The sequence below is a fragment of the Mauremys reevesii genome, linkage group 20 (assembly GCF_016161935.1).
Source record: "Mauremys reevesii isolate NIE-2019 linkage group 20, ASM1616193v1, whole genome shotgun sequence".
Taxonomy (NCBI): Eukaryota; Metazoa; Chordata; order Testudines; family Geoemydidae; genus Mauremys; species Mauremys reevesii.
The window spans coordinates 20,191,495-20,215,817 of NC_052642.1; the positions used below are offsets into that span (position 1 = coordinate 20,191,495).

A 24,323-nucleotide genomic window follows, 5' to 3' on the forward strand; every position below is an offset into this window, starting at 1 on the left:
TTTAAATACCATTAGTTAGAGGGGAACTTATTGCTTACGTTAGCAAGCAGCAAATAAGGGCACAGGATTTTGAACTGAAGAGAACTACTTCCTATCACCAGTGGCATTAAGAGAAAACATCGCGTTTCACAAAGCACTGCTTTTTTGTCTAGTGTGTAGAATCAAGAGCAGCATATATCAGACCAATAACCACTACTTTTATATGTATTATAGAAGTTTAAAAGACTTACCTTACAAATAGTTCCTATCTACTCTAAATGAATATAGTGAAGAAATGAACACTTGCTACGTATACAATATTTTGCACTGAACCACACAGGAACTATGATGGCAATTTCCCTCCTAAATGGTCTGAGAAGCAGAATGATCATTTATGAATCCACACCTAAAGAACTACACCCTTGACAAGAGAGCATACACTCACTCCATTACTTTTCAACCAGTCTTGCACATTGGGAAGTTCTATCATCCATAACTTTATCTTGACATATTTACTTGGACAAGGAATTGCACTTACATCACCTTCCAGTAAAAGTACAACTATCAAACAGAAGAGACTTTCAATGCATCTTCTATATTAGTGTGAAGTTTAAATAATGAAAGGCAACGGCAAGATGCCCAAAATTGCATACTTTAGTATTCTGTGGTTTCTCATATTTCCGTAGTAAATCTGATTAGAAACGTACAATACATCTGAAGAGAATGTTAACAACATCTAAGGCTTTGTAAGATGACAAATGTAAGAGCCAATGACTCCTTAATGATATTTGTGGTTTTAAAAAAACTGCAAAATAATTACAGGAATCTAAAACCACACTTCAATTCCTGTTTGCTCACAGCTTTTTACTATTTCATCAAATGACTTTTAAAAGACTGACTCAAAGATGAAGCTGAGATCAGTAAAGTTCAAGTCTTATGGTTTCAAATAATTTAGACTCTCCTGACTACTTAACATTTAAATATTTTAACAAATTCTGGCTAACTAAGGCTGATTTTTAAAGTGTTACTGCTAAGATTGAGTGGTATATTAAATCATTGCTAAAATTAAATGCTGTTGGAGAATTACAGTTTATATTCATATCAGTGCCAAATGAGTATTCTCATACTTAGTTATCATGGCAGGAGGCCTAATATGCTGTCCGATACATTCAACTGGAGCAGTTTTTAATTACTTGTGTTCTAATTAACTATTCCTTTAAGAGTAAGACATCATCTCAAGGATAGGTGGGGGGGTTGTTTGTTTTTTAATAATTGGATAAGCAAATGGGCTCAATGGGATAGACATGGGCAACCCACATTTTCCATCTTTCTCTGCAAATCTAAATTTGTTGGAGGAGAGCTTTGGATTGTCAGTGCGTTTTATGATCTCAGCTAAACAAAGCAACCACCCTCATTCATCTACATCCACAGCATTTCCATTCACTTCAGGTTAATACAGCAGTCTCACATCCATTTTCTGAATCTATCGGGAATAACAAGAATTCAGTAATAGTGTCACACTCGCTCCAGCATTTTATCATCTCTAAAAACTTCCACTTTATTTTAAATTATGCCCTTGCAGTCTAGAAACTAACTTAAAACAAAATCCTGATCAAATTGTTTATTATTCTTAACAAGTAGTTCTACAGTTTGATCAGTTTAGTGACAGCATATTGTACCTGGATATCACCTCAGGCTCAGTTTCTTTCAACACCTGAGATGAAGGTGTGATGACATTCTCCTAGCAATTAACCACAGTCCTGTTAGATTAAAGCCAGTGGACAACAGCCTCCTAAACTGACAAATAAAAATGCCACTAAAAGCACCAAAAAGTTATGAAGTCCCCACATGCTATCTCTAGCCATGGGGAATAATTTTTTAAAAAATACAAAAACACTTTTTTTCATATTCCACATTATATGTTACAGGAAATAATAGCTAAATTAATTGTATGTACCTTAATCTGAGTCTGAGAACAGAGTAGATTTTACAGCATGAGTCTCTCCATTCCTAAATTACCTGTTAATACCCTGTATGGCTTTTAGTCTTTTTACCTGCAAAGTGGATGGTTTTCTATAGATTTCTCTCAATATAAGTCTAAATAAACAAAGGAAAATAAGAAAAAAACACCACCTGGACTTCTATGGAAACTCTCCCCCCACCCTTTACAAAATTCAGCATTCTAAAACAGCATAACTTTCTAAAAATATTGCTCCATAGACGTATCTCAGGCAGGTTCAACTTTATTTTCAGCTGCATTTTTTTCAATGGTTTCTAACTGTGTCTATTCACCTGAGCCAACTAATCAGCTTGTCTAGTGAATGAGAATATAGATACTTATGTGCATGTGTTTGTGGGGGTGTACTTAGAGTGGCACCACCAGCAGTTTTATTTTGACAAACTTTTTTTTTTTTTAAATTCCTTGGTCTATTTACATCTGAACTGAGTTTTACAGGGAACCATAACACAGTTCTGAAATGCTCACCTTTTTATTTTTTGATGCCATTTTTATTCTGGGATTGACTAAACTAGTTGTCTGAAGGGGGGATACAAGGAGGATGGTTATATTTTGCAGCTCTGATAAAGGTATGGTTCTGGTGTACAATTACTCTGTCTTCGACTCAAGAGCATATTCTCACCATAAACTTTGTGACTATTCATCCTCCACCACAGAGAACTTCTTACCAACATCCTAATTTTACTGCCACTTTGGACAGGTAAGGATGGACCTAATCCTTCCATATGGGAAGGTTTGTGAGCAAAGAGATGTGTGTGAAACTTTGGTTTGAGCCTGGCTCCACATCGCCTCTTTGCATTATAGAAGTGGAAATGAGAGAAAGCAGAGACTCTTTTCCCCAAGGATCTGAATTGTTCCTTTTCTAATCCAGAAAAGTGTGGAGATAAACCCTCCATTCTGTAAATGTGCTGCCCTGTGGAACTCAAACTAAGAGAAGCAGAATATCCCCTTGGATCTGTAGGTCCAGACACTGAAGATGCGGTGCTTTTTGGAGCTTCATTCTTCACTGTTGAGCCGTTAACTAAATTGACTCCCTTTGGTAGGCCAGGACTAAACACTTTAACTGGTAACAAATGTTTGGCATTCTGAGGTTGGCTTGCTTCTGTTTTCATCAGGTCTAAATAGCGTTGGTCTTCAAACAGGTTAATTTTGGACCCTATGCTCAAGCTAGTTCTATCAGTGAAGGAATCCACTCGCCCATCATACCCTAGATCTGCAGGTGCTGAGCACTGGTGTTGAGGCCATGGCCGTTTGCAATCTCCATGGTTTTCTTTATCTTCCCCATTATCTTCTTGTCCTCCTTGAAAAGAGTTCTCTGTCCAGTCTGAATCCTCACTAACATTTACTGCTGTATTCATGTCCCTGAGAAATACCACAATGACAGTGATGTTGTCACTGGAGCCAGCATCCCGTGCTGATGCCACTAATTTGTGTGCCACCATGCTGCTATCTCCATTATTCTCCTTCAGGTGGTCAGCCACCACCTTCACTGCCTCATCAGGATTTACTGTGTCATAGAAGCCATCACAGGCTAAAATGAGGTAGTCTTCAGACCCATCCAGTACGGTGGAGGCGGAGTCTGCATCTCCACAAATATATGGCTTGTGCTCAGCATCTCCTGTGGAAAATGGAAAGCAAAGGTATTTCAAATCTCAGGTTTTTGACTGGCATGCTGAGTGATAGGTGGCATCTTGGGAACCTTTTTATTAATTCTCAGACCAGGAACCAATTATTCTTTTCCCTAAATTAGAGGAGTCTCTTGGAATAACAGGCTAGACCAGCATCTGTTTTCCAGAAAAATGGAGACAGTTGTTCCTGGTTCTATTTATCTGTTGTATTACACAGTGTGATCAATAGAAACCAAAAGATAATTAAAACAGGGGAGAGAAATGGATGCAAGAATTAAAGTACATTTCCTACCAATAGCTCTGGAGACAGATAAACTCCCATTCACTCTCCAGGCCCCAAACCAGACCACACAGCCTCCGAGGGCCTCGATACGCTTCTTCTCATCCTAAACCGCAAGGCAACATAAGAGTTGATCAGGTCTCTGTTGCAAAAAAGACCCTGGGTGCTTTCATCAATGTATTGGTGTTTTCACATGTACAGCAGTCCTGAGCCCATTGTGTAACGATTAGTGCTTTAATTTCTGCAGGGATTTTATCCTGCCCCCCTACCAAATCAGAACAAAAGGTTTTGACAAGTCAGTACTCTTATCCAAAGTAATTGGAGTAACTGGCCAGGTGCTTGCTCAGCTGTTCCAAAGGAAATAGAAAAGGCAGTTGATCAATAGTACAGAAGCTCTTTTATATGCAGACAGCAATCATAAATCTTTGAAGTCAGAAAATGAATCTGAAAAGTGAAAAGCTATCCATCTTTAGTTAAAACAGGCCATTCTTACCTCTCTATCTGGTTTATGAGGCTTCATTAGTTCCACCGCTTGGCCCTGTCTCACAAGCATCACCTGGGAGTCACCAAGCCAAGCTACATGCAGCATATTTCCTCGGATGAATGTTACCACACCAGTGGTGCCACACCGAAGGCTCTGGAAAAAATATCATCTACTAGTTTTAAATGGGCAAATGAAGGTGAACTGGAAGTAAAATGCCTGGGAACAGTTTTCAATGCTTCCTTCAAAGAAAAACATGCTGACATTCAAATAAACAGGGCTGTTCTAATGACAGAGAAATGGGGCTGTATTTGTCCTGCGTTTGCTACCATTTCATTCTCTTCCCCCAAAGCCAGTGTGGCTAAATGCGAGTAATTGAAGGCACAATTTTGTCCTGTATGTCTGGTGAAAGTTTAATGTTCAAATCCTGCGCTTTGCCACTGATTCACTGTGTAACCCTCTCGGGCACCCAGTTTCCCATCTGTAAAATGAATTGGTTTAACTTAACTACCTCAGAGAGTGACTCACTCAAAGTATCTTGAGATCCACCTTACGTGAAAAGTGCTAAGGAAGGTGGTGATGTCTTTGTGACACTATGAAAGAATTTTTTTTAAAAAGTAATCAAAGACTAAACACAGTAAGTATAAGAACAGAAGAATGGAACCGCTTCTCCCCCTGCATAAATGTATTTTAGTGGTTGTGAAAGATGCTGAATTGACAGTCCTGGAGAATGAAGTGTTCTGCTTATTTAGTGGACAACTATGCTGTGAAGAGCAGCTGACCCCTGACCTGGAGTGATAGTTAAACCTCTTTGACCCATTCACTCATTGGCCCCTGTAGTGAGAATGCCAACAAGGGGGAACTTAGTACCAACTGTAATGGTGGTTTCTGTGATGTAGACAAACCCACTAGCCAATAGACTCAGACCTTTCCCCAGCGCAAACAGTCATTCACTGAGTATCTGGCCACTGCCACCATGAGCTGGATTTGAACCAGTGCCCCGTAAGTGGAAGAATCTGTATCCCATTCCAATACCGATGTCCTGTTTAAAAATCTTTGAATAGTCAAGGCTGTGTGTGAGGTGAGCTAGCGCTATTTAAGCAAAAGCCTTCCCCCTAGAGCCAGTACTGGGGACAGGTAGTAAGGGAAAGCATTTTCAGGAGGAGAGTGTCATTGACAGCATAGATTCAACCCAGTACCCACTGGCCACGTTTGTGAAGATTTCAGGTTCACTAGTAATCAGTTGGCAAATACAATGTACCATGGAATCTAAGAGGCCTTGTGAAATTTAACATGGAATTGAGGATTTTGACCTTACTTACTTCAAGCTTAAAAATTCTAAAGGGACCTGGGTCTGCCCCTGCAGTCTGTACATGCACGTGACTCCCAAAAGTCAGTGAGTACTGTTTGCGTGCACCCGGACTGCAGCATCAGGCCCTACGTACATACTCGTTCTACCAAAACTTCTGTTGGATGCTAAAATCTAGTACTTCCAGGTTGTTCAGAATCAGCTGGCTTTAGTCTGTGACTCTGAATTTACGCAGTGCCATTGGTACACTGGCTGCAGTTCTAGGTGCAAGAGAACCAAAAGGTGACTAATAAGTAAGGTTCAATCCAATATCCATTTTTATAAGCCTTAGTTGTTTCCTTTCAGATGATGCTAAGTCAGTAACATCCATGAATAAAGCAACATGAAGAAAAAGATTCCAATTTGGCTTCTGGGAGACAGCGTTGGGTGTAGGACAATGTGCATCTCTTGCACAGCCTGGGGCCTTTTGCTCCCTACTTTAACTCCAACTTCGAGAGAGGCAGGACAGCTGCACATTACTCCTTTCCAAATCCATCTCTGTCATTTCCTAATCCTCGTGAGGGCTCACTGAAATGATTCATAGCAATCCCTGGCCATCTGGTGATTTATCACCTGAAGACTTGGGTTCCAGAACAGTGGTGGGTTTCCTGCTTTCCAGGTTCATTACAGAGGTGTCATGCATGAGCTCTGGTGAACAAGAGCCAGTGAGGCTATCAAGTACTGGCTGCAGAAAAAGCTACCTACCAGATCTGAGGAAGCAAGGGATGTGGTTGTACAGGAATGAAAGGGAAAGGGAATGGTGCGCTGGTTGTTGAGAGAGAAGCTGAACTCAGATGTGTAGGATGTTTTCTCTCCATCTCTCCCCAGCTTCAAATTCACTTAATTTTCTTTCATTTTTAAATAGAAATTATTAAAAAAAAACCTTCAGTCAAAAACTTTCCCCCTCTCTCTCCAAAATAATGATACTAACTCACCTCTCTGGCTGCCTTCTGAACAAAGCGTTCATCTGTCACCCGGAATGCTCTAAACAGTGCCTCCGCTGGATCATGTTGAAACATCTCCTGGTGTACCAAATTCACATGGAGATGGATGGAGGCATAGATGGCAGCATCCACCCCTCCATGACCATCAAATACTGCAAAATACGCTTGCTCCTCTTGGTCCTGCCAACAGACAACCTTTAATCAAAAACTGATGAAGATAAGCAGTGCATTTGGTTAACTGGACTGTCATTAAAACCATTTAACTTGAGATTACTGGTGTCCTTGTGCTTTCACATTAGTGGTATAATGTTGTTAGAGAGGCAGAATCTCTACGTGAGAACTCAACTATATAAATTCTTTATCGTAATGTGGGAATATGCATACACAGTTAGATTATATACACCTCTACCTCGATATAACGCTGTCCTCGGGAGCCAAAAATCTTACTGCGTTATATTGAACTTGCTTTGATCCACCGGAGTGTGCAGCCCCGCCCCACCGGAGCACTGCTTTACCGCATTATATCCAAATTCTTGTTACATCAGGTCGCGTTATATCGAGGTAGAGGTTTAGTTGACAAATTGCATGCATCACGTGCATAGCTCTGCTAATGCACTTCACATCTGTTTTGTTGTACATTTAGTTATTCAATACCTAAACTTTTCCTGAATAAAAATTGTCATTCACACCAAAGTGTGGCAAGGCTTTGTGAGCTGAACAGACAGCCAGCAGGATGATACCATCGTGTGCTGAAAGCAAAATGCATAAATCCAGATTTGAATTCAGTTTCTTAGAGGTAAAATGCTAGGGCATTAAACTATGAAGCCACATAGTCCTACGGTTTTTATTCAATCCACATCAGTTCATGTGTCTGTAATTAATACATTAATATGTATTGTCTCATCAGGTAATTAAGTGTGATCCCATTCTCAGCTCAAGATAGGCAGAATCCTTCATCTTCAACTCAGGTTTCTTGTCTTGCCCAAACTGCTCACAGAGGAAACGATGTTCCAGTAGCAAGAGACATCAGTTTCTGCACCCAATTCATACACACAACTCACCAACCCACCTCAGTTTGCATTAACATAATACATCTTAAAGGCAAGAACTAAGACAGGGTGCAAGAAAATGATTATTAAACTGACAATGCATAATACAAATCAATTTTTCCATCATACTGATCCAGGTTGTGTAATTCTTGCTACTTCACATATTTGCCATTTCACGTCTGAGATTTTACATCTGAAGAAAAGCTTGCATGAGGGTTTTGCTGATAAGTGATATGAAGAGATGGATGAAAGTAAACCTGGGCCAGGATCTACCAAAAAGTTGGTAGTGGTGGCTGTTTTTGCAAACCTATTCTCTCAGGAGGACTGTTTTTTACCTCCTCTCCTTCGACTTGTTGATGTTTCTCCCAAGAAACATGGTAGTCCAGCAGCAAAGGCCTGGCTCAGCAGGCAACTAGACAGCAGTAACCAGTTATGAGTTGCACCATCACCTCTCTTTCTCTGTTTGTGATTAACTGCTATCTGGGCAATCTTCAGTCAAGTAGAGGATCCTGCCTTAGCTTACTCCTTAGTAACACAATGCACTGGCTGCCACTGGGGGAAACTCTGTTACTATTGAATCTCAGGCCACTAAATCCTAGGAGCATTGCAGAACCCATGCTGCTATCAATCTCCATGATGGTGAATGCATCCTATATTGTTCTCTCTGCTCTTCTGTTGCCAGCAAAATGCAAGTTTCTAGATTATGAGGCGGCCACCAGCCTTGTAAATGACAACATCTAAACAACAGGACAAAACTAGTCCAAAATGAAGGATGAAAATCTTACAATAAAATGCAGATTCCAGTGAGACGGGGGTACAGCCACACAGTAACTGGACAAGTGGCTACAGCAGGATGGGATAGGCACTAGGTATTTATGAAAGCTTCCGTTTCATCCTATATAGGCCATGGGCATTTTGTGAGACCCATAAATATTTGCACAGTAAAATGCTTACTAATTTCCCAAAACCCATATTCAGTAGGTTAACTGACCCACACCAGCCCCCTTTACCTCAAGGTTGAAGAGCATGTTGAAGTCAGGAATGCAGACATGCTTGTCTTCCATCTTCCTGCGCATGTTTTTGATAGCATGGATGGATGTCTCATAATAGCGGTAGGGCCTCCTTTGAAGCGGAAAGTCTTTCACCCAGCTGCTGCAGATCTCGTGGAGTTTGCTGAAAACTGAGCGGGCTAGCTTCACTGTCTCAATCTCTGAGGAGGCCAAAAGAAATAAAGGGTTTTCTAAGAATGCTATTAAATGAGGATTTGCCACTCAAGTGCATTATAAAGATGAAATAAAATCATGCTGGCCGGGAGATTCATCCATCCAATTCGAAAACCCTGGATTCTGGCTGTAAAGGGAAAAGAGGAAGCTACCTACAGTATAATTAGCATTCACCAGGTAACAGCTGATTGATTATATCCTACCTACTCCTGTACCTTTACTGGACTCATCAGCAAGAAGCAATGAATGAGAAGATTTGATGCTTCCCCTGATAAGGCCCATGTGCAGTTCCAAACAAGAGGATGCAGCCCTGTCTCCTACAATGTCTGGATTTAAACACTTCATGGTGCAAATGAGTTGCAACATTAAAAAGCAACTCAAGGGGCATGATTCACCACATTTTTGCTCCAGTTTTTGGTCAGTGGAGTTACACCCCTACAGAACTGGAGCAATGCAGCGATTAATAAGACGTAGCAGGGTTTATAACATTTCTTTTAAGCATGTTCATGGGTTTTCATTCAAATGGTATATTAACTGAGATGTTCATAATTTAATGTTATTTTGTTTTCAGATCTCAAAGTAGGTTGAGCCCAAAAGAAATCTCTGTGAGCAGGTGAAAAGTCCAGAGCAGCCTTCCATTAAGGGGTGGGTGAACTGTCACTTCGTAAAATAATCATTCTTAATATGTGCAGAGTCAGGCACTCGCTAACCATTCTGCAGTTATGAAAGTCTAGTTAGCTTCTTTTACTGGAAGAAAAAGCAGCAAGTAAACATGGGAGACCTGCAAACATCTAAGGCTCTTTTCATATTACAATTTCACCAGTCTGAGTCTCCAGGGTCCAATTTCAGCAAAAGTCTTTGTCTAGTGGTTCCAATTGCCCTGCAGAAGTACCATATCCAAAGGGAACCATTCCACATCTGATTTTACAGAAACAGCGTCAGTATCAATAAGCAGCACCTACTAATGATGGCCTACTTAACAGTCACTGATAAAGTTAGGAAAAATGTGGTGTCTGGTAGTTAGCAAGCAAGACTCCTGGGATCTATTTCTAGCTCTGCTTATTTTTCCCTATGCCACAATGGGTAAGTAATTTATTCTAATTTCACATATGGAAAACTGACCCTCAGTTTCCCCAAGTTTAATTACTTGGAGCAGGAACAGAAGACAGAGAATCAGGAAAGACCCTGGATGCTTCCCAGTCTCCAGCCACTAGACCACGAGAGTTGGTTCTACCATGTTTGGCTAAATAAGCCATAGCAAGGCTGAGGAAGGAATATCCTCCTCATTACTAATGGAAGGAGACTGAACTTCTTAGTTCATCAGTTCTTGGAAGCAGGTGGGCAAGTACTGATACCATTAGGTCATCAGAGTAATAGCACAGTGAGATACCAAGCTGCAACAGATACCTGGAATATGCAGGTCTTATCAGTGCTGTCAGCAATGTCACTGCTGGGCAGCATGTGAAACAAGAACACAAATACTGAACTGTCCAAATCATATCTTCAATCAGGGAACTTAATCCCCAGAGTTCATCGCCCACTTTTTCCCATGGGCATGTTTAAGAGAAAAACCTGTTGATTTTAATGTCACCTGTTCATTAAATTCAGAAATCCTTCTGAAGGACGAATGGAGAGAAACCATTCGCTGTGCTGAGATATTAAATACCCTCCCCCCTGTGAGGAGTGTGCACAGTGGCAGCAGCATCAGTAATTGCTGCTTGAGATTAAAAAAAGGAGAGAGGCCCAAAGCAGCCGATCCACCCCCTCACAGCTGTAAATTACTCAATCGTTAATGTCGCGGTGCTGAGCTGGAGCTGAGTCAGCTGTCATTGTGGCTGAATCATGTGGAATTTCATCTCCCTCCTGCTGCTGCCTCAATGCTGCTCCAAGAATCTTCAGTGTCGGAAGTACAGCTTAATTGCACCACTGCTAGGAGGAAACCCAGGTCAGACATTTTTGTCCCTAACGTTGGTTGATTGGTTATCTTTGCAAAGGAGACTGGGGGGTTGGAAAGGCAAGTTTGTGTCAATTTCTAAACTCTCCATTTTCTCTCACTGTCGATACCAGGCCTGACTCACCGCAGCAGATGGAGGAGAGATTCCCATTTATTTCATACAAATCATTTCTAGTGACAGCCAAATAATGAATGGCAGTGCTTCATCAATGTGTATGGAAAGAAAAGTACAATTTCTGAAGTGATATTTACATTTCCACAGCACTTTTCATCCACAGGTCTCAAAGGTCCTTCTATTAATAACTGGTTTAAGCTAGGTCTCTATCTTTGTTCAACAGTTTTAGTAATACCCACCACTTATATTAGAGAGATAAGGGAGATGAGTTAATATCTTTTATTGCACCTACATCTGTTGGTGAGAGAGTAACTTTACACAGAGCTCTTCTGACCTGAAGGAGAGCTCTGTGTAAGCTCAAAAGCTTGTCTCTTTCTCCAACAGAAGTTGGTCAAATAAAAGATATCACCTCACCCACCTAGTCTCTCTAATATCCTGTAACCAACGTGGCTACAACACTGAAAATGGTACTTATATAATATTGATCATCGTCAAAGTGCTGAACCACCATTATCTAATCCTCAGAACACTGATGTGAGAGAAGTATAATCTCCTGTTACAGATGAAAAAACGGATACAGAGAGGTTAGGCCCAAATTTTAAGAGGTAACCTCTGATCTTGAGCACCTCACTATTTGGGTGCCCATCTCTGGACACCTGGAGCCAGATCCTTATAGGCTCTAAATTAACATCAGCATTAGATGTAGTTGCTCAACACCACTAATAATCAGGCTCTAAATGTCTCTAGCTGGATACTCAAAACAAGAGGTACCCCAAATTGAAGACCACGTTTGAAAATTTGGGCCTTAATGACTGCAGAGCTGGGATTACAATGCAGGAGTTCCTTGTCTGTAGCCGGGTGATCAATCCATTAGATGTCTCAATCTACAAATTTTATTTTACTCTATTGTTGTAATTGTATTTCTGTTGTAATCCAATTTAAGAATTCTCGGGAAAATGATGCACTGGGTCTTTGAGATCTGTTTTGTGAAATCTACTGGCTATACATGTTCTTATTCTACTGTCGGTCTCGTCTTCCAAGCCCCTTTTGATCTTTATCAGCCATGAGGAGTTCTGCCTCCACTAAAAAGATTTCCAAATGTAATGTATTCCTGGGTTGTCCTCTCAAAAAAGAAATCTCTGAAGCCCTGTTTGTTTTAAAAAAAAATTTAAACTAAACACATACTAAAGATTAGTAAATCGCTCATAACCAATTCCGCCTAGAACTCATAATTCCTTTTGGTTTGCAGACTCATTGTCTCAAAAGCTTGGAGAGTCACTCTGAATATGCTAATTCCACACTCTTACTTTCATACATCAGTGGGTTCAATGATACCTTTTTTTGTTTTAAGGTAAGGATCGTCCCCTGCATCACATCTCTGTTCAAAAGGTTGCCTTCCACATGCACACTTCTGACTCCTTTTACCAAACCTGAGTAGTAGAGGAGTTCACAGATTCCATCATCCGCCTTCACCCAGCCGAACCAAATGTCTCTCTTGAGGAGAAACTGAGGTTAGGAGACAAATTTGGGCAAATATTAAGTCCTTCTACTTTCTGCATTATATAGAGCAGTAAGCTTGGTGGACCTCTAAAACAAAAGCCTTTCCAGTATAGACCAATGCAGAGGTGGACATCAGAAGCACCAGGTTACAATTCATCTTGTTCTTTAGTCCTGTACTAATCTGAGCAACTTGAAAATCAGCAGTCTGATATAAACTCAGGTCAGAGCTTTAGGTTTCAACAGGAATCCATTCTCAAACAACTGTGTCATAGATCTGCCAGAGCTTCCTCTGTTTCTCCCAAAGTGTAATGGCCTCCCCACATGAACACTAGTCAGGACCAGGCACAGGAAAGCAGTCAATCACTACATTCTTCTAACTATCCCAGTTAGAAGAATGACAATATTAGTCACTGACAATATTAGTCAAATGAATATCTGACCCTTTGAAATGAAACCTCCTTCAGTTCTGTGAATTGCTCCAACTAATGTTTTTATTCAAGACACCAACTCCTCATTCCTTGACTTAGTCATGTGTGCGCAAAACCATGATTTTTAGTGTATTATGTGAGATGGAATTGCTTAATCTTACATGACCCATAAATCAACTCATCACTTTGCTGTGGTCCAGGACATCAACTTTTATTTCTCTTTCTTCACAATAATTTGCATTATTTAAAGTGTATTTAAACCTCACTTATCTACATATGACCACATCATTCCGCTATGGTCCTGCATGGAGTCCCCAGTTTCATTTTGCTAACTGCTACACCAAGGTACAGATAACAATGTATGATTGCTTCTTTGTATTACAGGTTTAAATACATTTTAAAAGACACCTACAGATGTTTTCATTTAAAACATCAGCTTCCTTAGATATTCTGTGTGGAGGCTTAGTTTGAAAAATGTCAAAATTTCCTTGGAGACTGTCAAATATTTATGAGAGTCTAAGAGATTTCAATTTGGAAATAATGAGGGCTGCTCAGCCAGAACAATGACAAATCTATTCCATTCACCTGCTTAGGGTGAGACGCAGCAACACCTACAAATAGCAAGCCCAGAGCAAATTGCACATTTTCCTCAGGTTCGTGAAGGCCTCTAAGAATCAGACTAGAAACTTTCTCTTCAGAGGGCCAAAATTCTAAAGCTTTTATTTTCCCATAACGCTATTTATATCTTTTTATCAGAAATAAGAGGGAGGGAGGGATAATAAGGGTTGCTGAGTATTCCAAACCGAATGAAGGACTCCTGTCAACTCATTCTGTGGAATGTTATCCATCTAAATTAGCATCCCAGCGGGCTCTCCAAGGGATGTAGTCAGCAGAATCCTGAGTGACTTAGAATTTGTGGCCTTGAGCAGACTGATGGGAAAGTCTTGCTATACAATATGTTCAAACAGAGAAAAAGAAAATTCCTCTTGTTTTTAACTTCAAGCATTTTTTGTATGACAGTCACTGAAACCCAAGAAACTGCAAATCTTTTGTAAAAATAATTACCAGCTGAAATTCAGAGTGAAATTCATTCCTTCCCACACAAAGCTGGCTTAAGGCAGATGGATTTCACCCTGCCAATATGTGCACAGGCAAGAAATTCAGGGCCACTGAATCCAACCCTAGGCTACTTGGGGCTGGTTTGAAGACCTTTTTTGAAGCACACAGGAGCGTATAGACACCCCTCACTTGCATGGCCACTCAGTCTAATTCCTTCTTCTGACAAGAGCCTCTCACTGCAGAACTTAAGTAGTAACATAGATGTTGTGTGAGATAATCTCCATCCAAATTAATTTCACCTCAAGCAAATACAGTAGTAGCCACTCCAGTGCAGCCTGTGAAATTTTCTGGGGTATCACAATATAGATAATACAGTGTCTATTATGTGTCTAAGTATGTGTAGCGTCTGTTTGCATATGTGAAGACTTAACAGTTCAGCCATATTATAAAACAAGGTATTTGAAAAGCAGCCAAATGCCTGAGTTCAGCTTTTTCCCCCATCTAGAAGCACACAGAGAGGAGCGGTTTCTGATGGCAGATTTTTCAGATAGGTTGTTAAAAATGTATTTGTAATTGTAAAGTCTGTAATTAGATCCTGATACTCATTTGCAATCTTAAAGTGTTTATTTTAAAGCTTTGCAATTCACTTTTTAATACCCGTTGCTCACATTTTGCTTTTAGAACTGTGACTATGGTAACATGAAAACAGATAAAGGAACATCCTGATGCTAAATATATACCTCCCTCTACTGCCCTCCATACGGCTGTTTGTACAGAACTGGTCTCCTTTGTCCCTTCCCATCATCTCACCTCTGGTGGTGCGAGAACCTTCTCTTCTACAACTCCTTGTGTCCAGGACAACTTTCCTCTGTCTCCGGGACTCCATCTCTTAAAATCTCACTTAAAAACACATCTTTTCTCCTTTATGCCCCTAAATTTTTTCTACCACCGCTATGGAAGTATTGAGTAGGAATAGAGAGGTTATATTACCTCTGCATTCAGCACTGGTGTGACTGCTCCTGGAATATTGTATCTAGCTGTGGTGTCCACACTTCCAGAAGGATGTTGAAAAATCGGACTCAGAGAAGAGCCACAAGACCAGTGGTTCTCAAACTATTGTACTGGTGCCTCCTTTCACATAGCAAGCCTCTGAGTGCAACCCCCCTTATAAATTAAAAACACTTGTTTATATATTTAACACCGTTATAAATGCTGGCAGCAAAGCAGGGTTTTGGTGTGGAGGCTGACAGTTCGTGCCCTCCCATGTAATAACCTTGCAACCCCCGAGGGGTCCCGCCCCCCGTTTGCGAACCCCTGCACAAGACCGATTAAAGGATTGGAAAACGTGCCTTATAGCGAGGGACTCAAGGAGCTCAATTTATTTCCTTATCAAAAAGAAGACTGAGGGGTAGCTTGATCACAGTCTACAAATACTGTACCTGCATGGGGAACAGACATTGTATAACAGAGAGTTCCTCAATATAGCAGACAAAGGTCTAAGATGATCCAGTGGCTGGACGCAAGACAAATTCAGACTGGAAGTAAGGTACAAATTTTTAACAGAGTAATTAACCAATGGAACAACTTAGAAAGGGACTGTGGTGGATTCTCCATTACTGGAAATTTTTACATCAAGACTGGTTGTTTCTCTGGTGAGATGAGATATGCTCTAGTGAACACACCTATTGAAGTAGGAATTAATTCAGGAAAGTCCTATGTCCTCTTTATGCAGGGGATCACAATGGTCCCTTCTGACTGAGGACATATGCCACCCTCCCCACAGAATTGCTGCTTGGCTTGTATTGAGCATGCTCAGTAACTTCTGCTGAAGCCACTGCCCTCGCTCTGCCCCGCAACTAGTGGCAGGTATGGGTCGTCTCTGCCTTCTGGCCTTAAAAATCTATGAATTATCTCTGAAAGTGCAATTGTACTGCTTTACTCCGCAAAGTTTGCTGGGACACAGTTTGCATAAAAGATTGTATCAAAATGAAGTATGGTATAATGCATATAGGCACTTACGTATGATGCCTTCTGTACTATCCACATGCTTTGGTAAGTAGTGCACTGAAAGATCACTCTGAAGGACTTCATCTGATGTTGCTCTGGCTAAAGCAGCAGCCAAAAATGAAGGGCAATTACTGAAAAAGAAAAACACAGGAAAGATATTTTTCAAACTGATATTTTCAAACTGGCAAGCAGCATAATGCAGAACAACATTTACATTTGTAAAGTAACACCTACATTTGAAGGTTGTCCAATATTTTTGTGAGAGTGCAGCAGATTATTTTTTGGTAGGTAGCATTGCTCTTCTGCAGCCTTGAGGCTTAAATTTCACTTCCAAGGGCCCTTCTTAAAAGCCTTTATGCCTCATTTTGCACCTTTAATTTACTCTTCAAAACTGGGGCTTTGAGCACACGAGAGCTTATGAATCACATTACATTTACTCTATTTGCATTTACAAACCTGAGCTGAAACCCATCCTGTCCAGTTTCTCAGTCTCTGCTCTTGATTCAGATTCTCAAAGGGCAGGGAGTTTGGAAACTGCAAACAGAGACCTCCAGTTGCTCCTGTTAAACAGTAGGGGTAACATTTGCACAGCTAGCTAAATCAGTTTTTAACACATCTTCCAGTAACCAGCAGGGACCAGGTCTCACTTGTTTAAAAATGAGTTGTAGTCTAGATTCCTCACTACATAGGCTAGGATAAAATATAGCTACCACAGTTTGTCTCATCCAGAATGACTGGCTGAACTATGTCAGGTTTCAGAGTAGCAGCTGTGTTAGTCTGTATCCGCAAAAAGAACAGGAGCACTTGTGGCACCTTAGAGACTAACAAATTTATTTGAGCATAAGCTTTCGTGGGCCACATCCGATGAAGTGGGCTGTAGCCCACAAAAGCTTATGCTCAAATAAATTTGTTAGTCTCTAAGGTGCCACAAGTACTCCTGTTCTTTGAACCATGTTAGAAACCATTTTAGCTGGCATCATATGTTTAAGTACAATTCTTTAATCCATGTCCTTGTCCTGTGTGGACAGAGCCTTAACTTCTGTCTATGAAGATGTTTCTCTTTTCACCATAAAACATTTTCTGTATGTTCAATCAAAGGACTGAGGGAATTATCTGACTAGTAATTAGACAGATGGGCAATGTCAATCCAGAAATGTCACCACCCAGACCTGAGAAATCCAAGCATGAGGCGTTCCTCGTAGTTCTAATTTTGAGCATAATCTCCTAGTTTCAACTATAATAAAATTCAGATTTGCAAATGTATTATTTTCAAAATCATAACTGCACATTGCCTGAAACTACCTAAATAAAACCACAGAGAATTAGAAAGCTAACCTCTAACTGAGAAGGGATTGAGAGAAACTTCTCCTATGGCAAACTATCCCATCATTGTCTACTACAGAGTTTCTTACACCTTTCTCTGAAGTATCTGATACTGGCCACTGTTGGAGACAAGATATTGAACTAGATGGACTCAGGGATGAGATGGCCATACCTTGTTTCTATCCTATGCACCAAATATGGATTTTGATAGACATGTCTCTTGAGATCCGAGGCAGTACGCCAATGTACTCACATTTGGACTGCTGCCAACCAAAGAAAACCAATGCTGTTCTAAACTGACCCAATGGTAGCTTAGTTAATGTGGACTGAATTCCACAAAAGACTTCAGTCAAACCCATTTTGCTGAGTCTCTTTGAAAATCCACTTTAGCACAATGCTTTCTGATATCATATTTGACAATGAACACCATTACAAACGGTAGATTTAGAATAAGATGGAAGATTTAGCTTTATGCAAATCTCATATCTATTTTAATAAATAGTATTTAATGTTTACATAAAGTTACTTAAACATAGGATTAGAAATAAATACCAGCTTTTCCCAAAAGATACATTGAGGCACCTTCTGTCTCCAAGTTACTCTGAAAGCCACACTAATTCTGATGTTACAACATCAGTAAGAGTCATTCCTTGAATTAGCAGTTGAGCATTCTACCCATACAGCTACTCCAAACCTCAGCAATATGTACGCTAATGAAGCATGACTACATGAGAACATTAACTATCTTAGGGCTGGATCTTCCCAGCACAAGACAAGAACTCAGATCCCATTTATATACAGCAATACCTTTTGGAAATGTACAGGAATCAGCAAGAAGGAAAAGCTCTGTAACTTCCTTTATTTCTAGTGCATGTAGAAATTGATTCTCCAGCTAGCCTTGTTTGTCTTTAGATCGTGAGGCATGTTTTTTGTCATTTCTATTAACTCCTACACATCCGAAAAGCATTGTAGGTTACCAGTCATATTTTATGCAGTTTTCATGTTACAAGAGAAACAAGAATACAATGACTCTTGAGCTAAAAGAATTACAAACAATTATGTAATCAGAGCCAGCAACAATGTTAGGATCTCTATCTGAAGATAGTTTGAAGCAGAAATGTACGAACATAATTTTGCCTAGTCAGAACCTACACAAACCTCAGCAAAAGCAAGAAAGCTTATGCTGTACATGTGTTTCTGAACACAACAAATCTCTCAAACAGAGCTCACTTTACAGAGGAATGGAATATGAGTTTGTTTCCCAACCCTAATCTCTTCCTCCTTGCAGTACCAATGTGGGAGAGCTATAGTTCCCATCACTCACAAACAATCCCTCAGGACAGTTAAAGAGCAGCACTGATGGACATCAAATGGAGAGTCCTGCTGAGAAGACGGCAGGTACAATAAAGATCCTCAAGGACATAAAAAGCTAGGGCAAAAATACAGTAGGAATCTTGTTTCAATGGGGACCCCACATAAGGGGAAAATAAACACCCTGCCATTAGCATTCACACATAAATAATTGGTTTTATTATTTTACCCTGAAATGGCATGTTATAAGAAGTGAAGTGTATTAGAATGCATAGAGGTAAGTGGCTGGTCAGAGCCTTTCCCAGCCGGCTTGCCAGTAGCTAGCTACATGTCCTCGCACAATACAAATGTGAAGCCTGCAGTCTCGAACTGGAGCTCTTTATCTAAACAAGGCATACATTTCCATTACAATGCCAAACCTACACAAAAGCCACTAAATGTGTTATTAGACAAATTAGAGGTTTTTAAGTACATCCTTCCTGATTCGTTGGCAGCGTGGGTGTCTGTACAACACCCACAGTTGCATTTCAACAATCTTGGGATAACTCTGCTAAGGTAATAAGCAAGCATGAATGTGGGCAGCCTCCATCAATTAAGTTTGAGAGAAACAGTCTGAAGTAGGCTTAACTCATCCCACATACTATAATGATACTTGCTTACCACACACCTCTGCTTCTTGCCAATAGCACTGGAGTGATGAATTTCCAAACATTTCCCCTCAGTTATTTATCTGTGTTCTAAATCTAATATTAAATCCTCACCTAAAAATGGGAAAGGCAGATTTAACACTGTACTGTATAAAGGGCATCACAGAGCGTAGACTGACTTGTTTATCAATTCTGATGGACAAGATGGAGAAAACCAATCTGAAAACAGCTTTCCTTTGTACAGCTGGTTATTCTCTGTTCTACCAGTAACAGCAGACTGCCACCGAATTAATTGACTTTGACATTTGTACATCACAAAGCTTCTTATAGAGCCTTTCTAGGACTATGCACTGCAAGCAGTGAAGTGACCATTTGGAGGGGTGTGTGTTCTTGATTAGTACAACAGAAATTTCATTTCTGCTGCTTCTAGCAATGGACCTTAGGTCGATTGCTTCTCCCCTACAATGTCGAGAATAACAGACTAAACAGGAGGTGGGGATGCCTGTTTGGAATAGATTTTGAATTCAGTTACACTGCAGTAAATCCAGAATATCACCATTTACTTCAGTGGTGTTACTCTGGATTTATCCCAGTGTAACTGAGATGAGAATCAAATTCAGTACCTTTGCTTTTATCACAAAGAATGAACATTCAATAGAGAGCTTGCAGTACCACTTAACTCAGGAAAATGGTCATCCACAAAGACTAGTACTTGAATTGTAACATTCCGTACCACTAGATACTCCTAGTCTATCCTCACCTCTCCCTGTACATAGAACAGGAATAAAAATGATGCATTAGATTAGTAGTTCTCAAACTTTTGTACTGGTGACTCCTTTCACATAGCAAGCCTCTGAGTGCGACACCCCCCCCCCCCATAAATATATAAACAAGTGTTTTTAATTTAACACCATTATAAATGCTGGAGGCAAAGCAGGGTTTGGGGTAGAGGCTGACAGCTCGTGACCCCCCATGTAATAACCTCGCAACCCCCGAGGAGTCCCGACCCCCAGTTTGAGGACCCCTGCATTAGATTCTTGGGTGCAGTGCAGGTGCTTTGCACTGCACATCTGTGCCAAAGGGTTCCCTCCATCTCAGGGGATTATCCACTGGCTGGTTGAAAATAAAACATTTTGCCAAATTTTATCAATCTCCAAATTATGGCAAATAAATTGAAACAGGGACAATATGATCCAGCAGTATAGCAAAGGCTGGGCATTAGGATTCCTGTGTTTATTCATTCCTAGCCATGACAATAACTCAGCCTGTGACCTTGGACAAGTCACCTCTCAGTCCTTCAATTTCCTCATCCGTAAAGGAGGAGGATAATACTTAATATATCTCTTGGGCATTGTGGGGGGATTAATTAAATGTTTGTAAAGCAATTTGAGATTTCTAGATAAAGACACTATTGAAGGGCAAAGTATTGTTATTCTAATGGAAGAGATTTTCAATCTAGCCAAGATTTATGGACCTTTCATGTTTTCTTTTTTGTTCTATCTTCCCTGCTCTCGAACATCATGCCAGAAACACTTAAGTGGCAAGCCACACAAGGCACATTTTGTCTTTTTGATGTGCACAGCCAACATATGGGCATAATCAATTGCATCCTTCCATCATATTTGAAGTAAATAGGTTTTTTGAAAGCTCAAGCTTCTCAAAGAAAAAAATGTGAGAGTAAGAAAAGATCGAGTTCTTACTTCAAGCTCAGCAATGCTGAGTTCAGCAGGAAGTGGCTTCTACAGCATCAGATACGGCATTGCTGATTAAAAGGCTAGGAAAGAACAATAACATTACAAGCAAAGGGAGTCCTCTCCTCCTCCTTTCTCACCGCCGGTCAAAATATGGAGATTAAGTGACACCAGTCTCAGGAGGGTCCTTGTACTATCATCATCCAGTGTAACTGACTTTGGCATTATTGATGCAAATAAGGCAAAAAATGGGGTAAGGTTCTCTTGTGGCCTTCAGAGATCACAACATTCAGTGAGTCACACCACACACTGTAGAGCTAATAGAAATATTAGAAAATATCATCTTTGCTTTAGTTCTCCCATGACTTATCTGAAAATGTCTCTGTCTGCTATGGTACAGAATGAACCCATAAAACCACCGGCCAAGCAATGTAAAGTATTGCATGTAGTTAAGTACGGGAATCTAAGTCCCGTAGTGTAGACATACCCTTGGACTAAGGATAGGAGCTGAAATAGACTAAATACAGAGCACTCCTGTGAGGACTATACAGAGCACTCCTGTGAGGACTATAATGATTGATTGTATCTGTGAAAAATTGTATAGAAATTATTGTATTTGTGAAAAGATTTATAGGAATGACAAGCTAACTGAACCCTTATCAACAGATAATGTAACACCACGGATGCAATTTGGTGAAAATCTAGCATTAGTGTAGCCTGTTGCAAGATATTTGCAGGAATTGCATTTTTGCATGACAGGTACAAAATTCATACAGGTCCCCAAAGCATATTTGCGAAACATTCCAATGTCCAGTCAGTATCTCTTGTAGAGTCTGGGAGCTCTTTGGAAAAGTATGTAAGCCATTGTCATTGTAAGCTCCTCTGGCACGAATGGCAATAATGACAGAGCAGAGGGAATTCTTTGGGGTGGGAACACCCCCTGCTATTTACACAACCCTCTGCTACAGCAGTCAACTTTTCAATATGTGTTTTAAAGGCCATCTATAGGCGCACTGCACCAAGCAAGGATTTTCTGTTTCTCGCCAAGGTTCAATGGTTCAGACAGCATTCAGAGAAGGGAAGAGGGAGGAGCATCCTGATAAGCTGCCTGTAGAACCTGAAAGGATTATTGGTGTACCGCAATAGAATGTAATTCCCAGCCTCCATGTCACTGAGGAGTCTCCTCTCTTTACTCACAAAGCAGTAGCTTCCTCTTGTTAGCACACTGATCTGATCTGACCTGTGCCAGCTTGTGGCTTTTCACAGCAGGTGAAAGCTCTGATGCTTAGTTTAAGCCAGGGGATCCTGAAGAAATGGACTTCAAAGCTGCGCGGCGCGCAGGCGCAGCGCCAGCAGTCAAGCGCCAGCGCTGGCAGCAGCTCTCCGCTGCCCTGTCTCCTCCTCCCTCCCTGTGCTGTGGGAAGCGGCGCTGGGCGGGCGCTCTCTGGGCTGGGTGCGCACTGGCACTGGCGCGCTTGCAGCCTGGCAGCAGCTGAGCAGGTGTTGTGTTTGCTGCTGCTGCAGCGCTTAAAGACCCTGCAGTAGCCAAGTATATTTTTCTGATGCAGGGAAATGCTGAGCTAGATTTGAGCTACTGCAGTGAGGCAAAAGCAAAACAAACGCATCTTTTAAAAGATTGCATAACCAACGCTCCGTGCAACGTCATTTGAACTGACAATGTTGAAATAGCAAAGATGTTTGATAAATCTGTTTGGGAGAGCTGAAAATGTGCTAGATGAGGAAGCTGCTATCTGTGGGCTTCACAGACAATTGTCTAATCAAATTCAAGATGAATCTGTCCTTGCAGTGGCAGTTGTAGGAAAGAGTGATAAAATATACAACCATCACAAAACACTGCACCACTTCTGATTAGCTTATAATACCCATAACGTACGTGCAGACATGTCACAGTAGTATCTGTTAACAGTATATCCTAACCTTTCAGATCACACTATCACATTCTAGCAATATTAAGGGAAACAGATTGTAGTTTATGAAGAGTTCTTTCAGGTCTGAAAATGCATGAAATCCTGTTATAACTCATTTTCCTCTGTTCTATGGTCTGGTCTTGTTCCTTAAACTCTAGTTAGAACATTTAAGAAGCTGAATTGTCAAATGCAAATGCAGTAGAGAAAAGGCTCTCTGTACTTTGGGAGGTTTTTAATGCTGTAAGAAGCAATGGGAAGCTCAAAAAGTGAAGAGGTACACCACCAAATGTCTCATTAGATAATAATGTATTAAGTAACTGCAGTAAGATGACCACTGTGTATCAGGCTCACTGTGGGAAACCTGTTTGTTTTGTAACACTAACTCCTTTTTTCATCCCTTACTTCACAAAGCATTCAGAAGGGCTGTGATCTAGGAAAACATTCTAATGTGTCAGTTAAATGTAGCAAATCAGAATAGAATTGTTTTCACAGGAAGCAAGCTTTGCAAGCTGCTTTTAGATTCGAGGAATTTTGGAGGTGGCGGTGGAAAATAATATAAGGCTTCAACATCCCTGGCAAAAACAACAAAGAGTCTGGTGGCACCTTAAGGACTAACAGATTTATTTGGGCATAAGTTTTCGTGGGTAAAAAACCCACTTCTTCAGATGCATGGAGTGAAAATTACAGATGCAGGCATAAATATATATTGGCACATGAAGAGATGGGAGTTACCTTACAAGTGGAGAACCAATGTTGAAGGCCAATTCAGTTGGAGTGGATGTGGTCCACTCCCAATAATTGATGAGGAGGTGACAATACCAAGAGAGGGAAAATTGCTTTTGTAGTGAGCCAGACACTCCAAGTCCCTATTCAAGCCCAAATTGATGGTGTTAAGTTTGCAAATGAATTGTAGCTCTAAAGTTTCTCTTTGAAGTCTGTTTTTGAAGTTTTGTTTTTGAAGAATGGCTACTTTTAAATCTGTTATAGAATGTCCAGGGAGACTGAAGTGTTCTCCTACTGGCTTTTGTATGTTACCATTCCTGATGTCGGATTTGTGTCCATTTATCCTTTTACATAGAGAATGTCCGGTTTGGCCAATGTACATGGCAGGGGGCATTGCTGGCACATGATGGCCTATATCGCATTAGTAGTTGTGCAGGTGAATGAGCCCCTGATGGTGTGGTTGGGTCCTATGATGGTGTCAATAGAGCAGATATGGGGACAGAAAAGGCAACGGGTCTGTTACAGGGATTGGTTCCTGGGTTAGTGTTTCTGTGGTATGGTGTGCAGTTGCTGGTGAGTATTTGCTTAAGGTTAGGGGGTGTCTGTAAGCGAGGATTGGCCTGCCTCTCAAGGCCTGTGAGAGTGGGGAATTGTTGATGATGCGCTAGAGAGGTTTCAGCTGGGGCCT

General features: G+C 40.7%; 1 protein-coding gene across 2 annotated transcripts in view; it reads right to left on the minus strand.

Annotated features, from left to right (window-relative positions):
* Positions 1-2,395: 2,395 nt before the first annotated feature.
* PPM1E (protein phosphatase, Mg2+/Mn2+ dependent 1E) overlaps positions 2,396-24,323 on the minus strand; it is a 98,182-nt gene continuing 76,254 nt past the window's right edge. For both annotated transcript variants that reach the window (XM_039508362.1, XM_039508363.1), the window contains exons 2-7: positions 16,025-16,143; positions 8,737-8,936; positions 6,669-6,857; positions 4,398-4,541; positions 3,917-4,010; positions 2,396-3,614 (exon numbers count right to left, since the gene is read on the minus strand). In XM_039508362.1, coding sequence (XP_039364296.1) covers positions 2,542-3,614; positions 3,917-4,010; positions 4,398-4,541; positions 6,669-6,857; positions 8,737-8,936; positions 16,025-16,143 — 1,819 coding nt within the window. In that variant the 3' untranslated portion in view covers positions 2,396-2,541. The remainder of the gene's footprint in view (positions 3,615-3,916; positions 4,011-4,397; positions 4,542-6,668; positions 6,858-8,736; positions 8,937-16,024; positions 16,144-24,323) is intronic.